Source organism: Haplochromis burtoni, unplaced genomic scaffold (genome assembly GCF_018398535.1).
Source record: "Haplochromis burtoni strain Fernald_Lab_line unplaced genomic scaffold, NCSU_Asbu1 Contig_164, whole genome shotgun sequence".
Taxonomy (NCBI): Eukaryota; Metazoa; Chordata; class Actinopteri; order Cichliformes; family Cichlidae; genus Haplochromis; species Haplochromis burtoni.
In genome coordinates this window covers 526561-534441 of record NW_024582525.1, presented here as the reverse complement: position 1 = coordinate 534441, position 7881 = coordinate 526561, and the positions used below count along the sequence as shown (strand labels likewise).

Here is a 7881-nt window from a genome sequence, read left to right as displayed (position 1 = left end):
GTGTGTGTGTGTGTGTGTGTGTGTGTGTGTGTGTGTGTGTGTGTGTGTGTGTGTGTGTGTGTGTGTGTGTGTGTGTGTTCACTTACTCCCCTGGCAAAGCCACTTGTTGTCTTTAAGGCAAAACTTTGCTCAAAATGAAGAGTGGATCCCTCAGGACTGCCATCTACACTGATGTCACACAAGCAGATGTTGCAGATTTAAATCAGGGTGTTGCTATAAGTATTAAAGTTTATGTTAATGTAAATTTGAGGGTGTTTACCTGGTAATGACGAAAGCTGTGCGTGTGCACGGCTGGACACTCCTGACAGCGCTGACTGCACACGGAGCTTGAATGCTGGGAGAAGGAATCTTTGTTAAGCTGTTAACATCAGCATTGATGCTCACTGCACTGCACTCCCTGTTTCCTCCTCCCATGTTCACTAACATCACAATATCACCAAAGTGCAGAGTGCCATCATTTGTCACGGAGAATTTCACCTACACAAACAGATAAAGTCCCTTATTAGCACATTGCCAGTGTGATTGGTTTCAACAAGTATTTTATTAGGTTAAAACCCATTTTACCGGTTTTAAAATGTTCTCTTTGAGGAAGTCCATTTTCTGGCCAGCAAGCTCACCCCTCTCTTTTTTCTCCAGATGTTCTTTTACTTCATCCTGGAGGAAAAAAAATAAGACATCAAGTAAGTACTCTTTAACACAGTTTTCTTTTCAGTCCCACCACTACTAGTTACTGTAGCAAGTAAAGTAAACCAATTACTTAAAAACATTTACAGTATCATTAAACCATTATTACAAAAATTATTTGTAATCTCCCAAATTCAGTATTTCAGGATTATATCTAGCTGCGTGACATTTTGCGTTTGTTTTTGTCTCTGTGCAGTTGAACCCTGAAAACTTTACCCCAATAGCTATATCAACGTATTTTTGTGTTGCCTACAACTCATAAAACGTCTAGCACTGAATACTTTCTTTAGGTGTGCAAACAGGACTATAAACAGTCAGATGTAAAGTACATTTCGAAGAATATCGGAATATTTTGACCATGAATTGTAAAAGGCTAAATGTTTATTAAAAAATTCCAAAAATTAGCAGACTATTTGTTATTATTTATTAGATCGATGCCCAGTTCGCAGTAAGTCTGTGTTAACTAGAACCTCGTAACCCCGAATCAAATTCACTTCCTAAACATACATAATAACACTGAATTACTACCAGTGCTATTTTCAACCCATTGCTGGTTGAAACATTAAATGTTCCAGTAGTTTTTTCTCTCTCTCTCTTTTTAAACAAACCTCTTTTAAGCGCTGCTCTTCAAACCAGTTTCCCATTTTCACAGGTGTGCGGTAAGTTCTTATATGTGCCATTTTTCACTCAGGCAAAACTGCGAGTACATGCCGGAAACTTTAACAAGTTTAGCTGCTTTAGCTATTTTAGCTTGGTTTGTGATGTAGTCTCTATGGTAACGGTGTACTCGTCAGTTCTCGCTGATCGTCGCGAGACGTCGAGGTTGTAATTAGAAACAAAACAACTGCAGTGTAATACATTCATACAGCCATATATTTGTGTTGTGGCTTTTTAATCCGCTTTAATCTTGCTTGATTTGATTTTTTTTTAAAGTTTTTTTGCTCTATAGAGCAATTGTATTGTTTTTGTGTGTGTTTTTGAGCTGTTTTTTTTATTTTATTTTATTTTAATGGTATTGACTTGAGCCTCTTTATTGGTAATTGTATGTGCTTTTTCTATTTTGGCAACTGTAATTTATTTGCAACATTTATAAAGTACATCTTATTTTAAAAGGTTCATGGTTTATAATTTGTCCTATTTGAAATAGAATAACCCATGCATGTGAGATCTAAAAGTCATATTGTCATATCATATCAGCCGCTCACTTTGGAAGTCATCACAGCGGATCATCTGCCTCTGTCTCACTCTACCCCAGGCATCCTCTTTTATTACACCAACCCTCTGCATGTCCTCCTTCACTACATCCAGAAATCCTCTTTGTGGTCTTCCTCTTTTCTTCCTACCTGGCAGCTCCATATTCAACATCATTTGTCCAGTATATTCACTCTCTCCCCTCTGCACATGTCCAAACTATCTCAGCTACGCCTCTCCAGCGTGACCTGTCCCTCTGATACATTTTCATATTTGTCTTTATTGTTACTAATTATTCCCACCAACATACAAAAGCACAAAATAAATGAAAAAGAATTTCTGTTTTTCATTTAAGAGTGGAATAAAACAACATGTGGTCACGGCGTTGCAGAAAGCATGTAGTGTCATACAAGTTTATTTTTGTAATCCTTCACAGTTACCTATGCAATAATATTCTGTGCTTTAGAATAATACTATATGCTTTATCATTTTACAAACAGTTAAACTCTAACAGTTGTAATCCAAAGACTTGAAGAAAAATGTCCACATATCTGCTGTACATCTTTCTCTGTTTCTCTCTGTATGTTTCAGTGGCCATTGGCCCTGCCTCTGGCACCAGAACCATTCATGTGACTCGGTTTGTGGTTTCTTTCTATCGGTGGGTCACTGTCATCTTCCTCTTTATCACTCCTATCATCGCCTTCCAGCTGCAGGATGAAAATAAGCAAAGAGGATAAACAACACAGACAGAAATAACACATACCCCACATTCCCACACATCCCACATGCATGGACACAGAGACATCTGTAAACCCACCTGGGTAAAGATAAACTTGTAAACCATTCTTAATATGAGAGCAGCCCAGTACAGGTGGAGCAACTGGAGAACCAACAACATGACGTTGAAGAAATAGTAGCCAAAGAAGGCAGGATACAATTCCAGTGGGTACACCCATGTACAGTGAATCAGCCTGTGGAAAACACACTCGTAATATTTTAACATATCACACTAAGATCATCAAGATCATCACTAGGGTGCAATTTTTCTTTTAAAATACTTACCAAAAAGGAAAAACAATAAGTCTTGTCACCATAAACACGACTGCAAACACCACAAACATGCCATTAGAAGTCTGCTGCCACGTGGCGTAGTTGAATACTTTTGCACCCTATAAGGGGGGAGAGTAAATACATGTTACCTATTTTGCCATCAAATATGCCTAAAGTAACACTATACTTAAATCTATGTATATTTTGACACATTAAAAAAGCCTCCAAACACAAAGAATGAGTTTTCTTATTTTACATGCCACCTCAGAAATTGTTCACTGCCAGAGTTTTGCTGGATCACCACCTTTACAATTTTTTTTTTTTTAAGAAAAAAAGGTCATCATAAAAAAAATACAAATGCAATCATTTCAAAAGAGTGGCTGGCTGAAGTTCAAATTTTAATCAGTCTTTTTCTGACTAACTGACAATGCAACACCACATACCCATAAGTATAAGTACCCTCACTAAAGCTAATACAGCTACAGCACTGACCTCGAGTAGGATGTCAGAAGAGTCATGAACAACCATGACAAGGGTTCCGATACGGACGAAGTTTGAAATCCAGGAAAAACTCAGGAGAGTCAGTGTGGCCATATGATGAACCACCTGCTCTTTAAAGTCCTAAAAGTAAACAGGACAAATAAGACACAAAGATCACATAATACAACAGGCTTTGCCCCCAAAACTGTATTCTAAAAACACAAAAATCTAATCTAATAACAATCTAATGACATTATTACATTAAATATTTTTCTGTCTCAAAATGTGCCTTTGGGAGATGATTACACATTTAAGTGTGATTCATTTATGTATAGTAGAAGCAACAATTTTGTTTTACGTTGCTCATTTTCTTATTATTTCTAATATACAGAAATGCATATGTTGTGCCTGAATAATTGAAACCTATTATTTATTTATTAAACATTTATTAAAAATGTTTATTTATTAAAAAGCTCGTGATTGTCCTTTGGCTCTGCATAAAACATAGTGGGGGAGGTTGTATTGTGGGTAGAAAACAAATCCTCCAAGATTAAAATAAATGAAACTACTTCATTGTCACTCTACACATTTGTACACTTACTTTTCGTTTCACATCAAATGTGAGACTGAAGACCAAAGAAAGATAGAAGCCCATTTCCAACATGTAATACCAGTACTGTGATGGCAGAAGGGACTGTGTGGGGACAAGCAGGTGTGTTTTTGTGTCATTCATCATGCTGTACTGTGTAATCCATCGCAAATACCAAAGGTAAAGGCATGTACCTGTTTAGGAAAACCTGCCCAAACTTCCCTTAGATTATAAACCCAGGGTTTCTAAATCCAAGGAAAACAGTAAAGCAGAGAGTGTGATGTGAATATCAGAGAAACAAACCAACCAAGCTGGCTGTTCACTAATGCCTTGTAAGGACAGTCCCAGTACTTACATCATAGAGAGCTAGGATTCCACCAAAAAATGCAAAAAGATAAAATGCACATCTCCAGCTGTTGACAGGCAAAAGCAATAACGTCACATATTTGCATAGACATTAATCTTTTCACATCAGTGCATCTTCAGTTCACACAGACATACGCTCACCTGGCTTCACTGAACCTCTTTCGAAGCCCCGGTCGCTCCTGGTTCCTTCTCCTCCTGAACCACACCTGAACTCTCCTTTCTGGCCAGCCAGTCTTCTTACACAGAGACCACACGTCAGCCTGAGACACAACAGGAGACATTCCAGTGTTTATAACCTTTCCACATTTGGACGCACCCTCTCCAAGGTTACACAAGCAGTAAGCTTTAGTCTTTGATTATTAACACACATTAACAGTGCAATTCCACTAACATTTGTGGCAACCAAACATGTTTAAAGGGATGTGATGCACACGTAAAAAGACTTTATGATGTTCCATTAAAATGCATTTTACCTGTAGCTTATTTGAACAAAAATCTGGATTTGTTTTTCTTTTGTACTTTCAATCATTTACTATTTTTTTTGTCATATTTGACACCCTTACATGTTTCAGATCATCAAACAAATGGTATTATTAGACAAAGATAACCTGAGTAAATAGTAAATGCAGCAGTTAAATTACACTTTTAAGTATTCAAGGAAATAACCCTTTCCTGACATTTCAGGAAAGGGTTATAAAGGCTTTGGGACTCCTTGAACCATAATAAAGGCACTTATCCACAAATAGAGAAAAACCTGGAACAATGGTGAACCTTCCCAAGACTGTCCAACCTATCAAAATCACTCCAAGGAGGCTCGTCCAGGTCGCAAAAGCGCAGACCTCATTTGCCTCAGTTAAGGTTAATGATGAGGAGTTAATGATTCAACCATAGAAAGAGACTGGTCGAACATGACATCTATGTGAGAGTTTCAAGGAGAAAACCACTGCTGACCAAAAAAGAACACAAAGGCTCGGCTCATATTTGGGGAAAATATTCTGTGGACTGGTTTAAGTCCTGTTACATGTGACATAAAACTAACACAGCATTTCAGAAAAAGAGCATCATATCCCAGAACTGCTCTCCTGCTTCAAGACCTGGATGACTGAAGCTCAAGCGCGCTCAGATAGGGAGACACATATCTGAAACCTACCAGAAAATTTACGTTAATGGCTCAAAAAAAAAGTTTTTTTTTAAATAAAAGATTTTAGATTAGCGTAATCAAAGTCCAGTCTTAAATCCAATTGAAATACTCTGTCATGACATTAAATAAGCCGTCCATTGTAATGTGAAAGATTAAGTTTCAGTTATTCTAAAGACTTGATTATAGTTCTTGATAACAAGGGTGGCACAACCAGTTGTGGGGTTTATGGGTCATTGCTTTTTCACATAGGTCCAGACAACCTTTTTCCCCTTAATAATAAAAAGCATAATTCAAAAACTGCATTTTGTATTTACTCTGATTATCCTTGTCTAATAATAAAGGTTGTTTCCATCCATCCATTCGCTTCCGCTTATCCTTTTCAGGGTCGCGGGAGGCGCTGGAGCCTATCCCAGCTGTCATAGAGCAAAAGCCGGGGTACACCCTGGACAGGTCGCCAGTCTGTCACAGGGCTAACACATAGGGACAGACAACCATTCACATTCACACCTAGTGGCAATTTGGATTATCCAATTAACCTATCCCCACAAGCTGCATGTCTTTGGACGGTGGGAGGAAGCCGGAGTACCCGGAGAGAACCCACGCAAACACGGGGAGAACATGCAAACTCCACACAGAAAGACCCCGGCCTGATGGTGGAATTGAACTCAGGACCTTCTTGCTGTGCAGCAACAGTGCTAACCACCGTGCTGCGGTTGATGACCTGAAAAAATATAAGTGTAACAAATATGTCTGAAAAAAGAGATCAGGGTGGGGGCTTCACATCACTGTATTATCCATGTGTTCGCAGTAAAACTCACTTGAGAAGGAACCCGTGTTTGGCTGCAGAAGTATTTTTCTAGTATAGGGTTTTGTTCTGCTGGGAGACGTATCTTGTCCCTGATTCCCCAAAAATTAGCCAGTGGTGTGGCAAAGTACCTGAAACAGCACCAAAAGCCGGTCACTTCCTTCTAAACACAAAAAAGTCCTGGGATTCTAAAACCAGATGACTGCGTTACTAATCTCATTGACACACAGGCATATTTACTTACATACTTTGTGGTCTTACCTTTCAAACAAGTATCTGACCACAAGCAGGCAAAGGGCACAGGGTAGAGAGGCATAAAGATGAGACACTTTCGCATAGACACGACCTTCCTTGTCCTCTAAAGCAGACCAGGACAAATTTCCTGGCAGCCACAAACGATCCCACCAGATCCACTCCCCAACTGTCTGCAACATGATGCTGGAAAACACACAAAAATTACATCTAACTATCACTGTTACTCAAGTAAATAAATAAAAATCTTGTTTCCAAATTCAAATGAATTTTTTTCTATTCTTTTCTTGTTACATTTCCCTCTTTTCTTTTTGTTATCATGAAGATCTCCTGCCAAAGTAGTGTGACGCCACTGAATGAGCCACATACATATTCTTGAAACTTAACAGCGGTCACTAGATGGCATCAAGATCAGGCTGCTGCTATGATCCAAGCACATTCACAGCCAAGAAATCTACCATATGGTGCCAACTTTTCATCACAGCAGCAATTTTTGATTCGACTTTCCACTATCTTCAACTCGAATATCAATTCTCGATGTACTGGTAGTCATGAATGAAGTGAGCAATATACAGAAGAAGAACTGCGTAGATATCAAAGGGCAAGAAAGATAAAGATGGGTGAGGAGCAATTCAAAAGGGAGATTAAGGAGAAACAAAGTCCTTCTTCTCGTGGACTCTGATCATAACTGTAGATAAAAGTGTGTTTTTTGAGCAGTGAGAAAAGTACTTAAGCTGGATTGTAACTGGTTTAAATGATCAGTTAAAATATTTGCTCTAAATTTACTCGCTACGATAGACTGAGTCATATCAGTGTGTCCCTGAGCCTCAAAGGTAGTTAATAAGTCAGCATAAGAACAGTCAAATGTGCCCGCAAGCGGTGTTGTCTTGACAAGTTCTAACAATAGAGAGGGAAGCTGAGGCAGACAAAGCGACAAAGAATGATGAAACTAGAGAAACAGTTAAATATGGTGTAAACTTCAATAATTCCAGCCTTCCGCTTGATTGAAGTTATTACATCCTTTAGTTTAGGTAACAAAATACATAAAAACTAAGTATGGAAATGTCTACCCAAACACACACTCACCTTCAGTGTCCCAGTGTGAGTAGTGTCTGGTGTTTTCCTCTGCCAGTCTGTTACTCATACAACTCAGTGGTACTCCTCTTATCCACACCAGGTAACAACACTGTCCTGTGATCCTAGACGATCCCTCTTCCTGCTATTGTAAAGCCATTCTTCATAGTTATAGAAAGCAAATATCAGCTCAGTCTGCTGCCTCACTTCATCTGTACAATGTGTCTCATTGTGTGGCACTAGACTCCA

General features: G+C 38.7%; 3 protein-coding genes across 3 annotated transcripts in view; all 3 read right to left on the bottom strand.

The window, feature by feature from the left end:
• The window catches only part of cfap161 (cilia and flagella associated protein 161), a 4920-nt gene extending 3437 nt beyond the window's left edge, over window positions 1-1483 (bottom strand). The window contains exons 1-4 of the mRNA XM_005933056.3: window positions 1293-1483; window positions 565-654; window positions 260-477; window positions 87-168 (exon numbers count right to left, since the gene is read on the bottom strand). Coding sequence (XP_005933118.1) covers window positions 87-168; window positions 260-477; window positions 565-654; window positions 1293-1364 — 462 coding nt within the window. The 5' untranslated portion in view covers window positions 1365-1483. The remainder of the gene's footprint in view (window positions 1-86; window positions 169-259; window positions 478-564; window positions 655-1292) is intronic.
• A 763-nt stretch (window positions 1484-2246) lies between these two features.
• On the bottom strand, window positions 2247-7784 carry cers3b (ceramide synthase 3b). The gene is made up of 11 exons (XM_005933057.2): window positions 7645-7784; window positions 6568-6744; window positions 6320-6437; window positions 4502-4620; window positions 4350-4407; window positions 4189-4239; window positions 4007-4099; window positions 3418-3546; window positions 2938-3044; window positions 2693-2846; window positions 2247-2582 (listed from the first exon to the last, which is right to left on the bottom strand). The coding sequence occupies exons 2-11, from the start codon at window positions 6738-6740 to the stop codon at window positions 2463-2465; spliced, it is 1122 nt and encodes a 373-aa protein (XP_005933119.1). The 5' UTR covers window positions 6741-6744; window positions 7645-7784; the 3' UTR covers window positions 2247-2462.
• The window catches only part of LOC102298663 (anoctamin-1), a 22986-nt gene continuing 22771 nt past the window's right edge, over window positions 7667-7881 (bottom strand). Inside the window, exon 29 of the mRNA XM_005933058.3 lies at window positions 7667-7793. The gene's annotated coding sequence lies outside the window, so the exon portion shown is untranslated. The remainder of the gene's footprint in view (window positions 7794-7881) is intronic.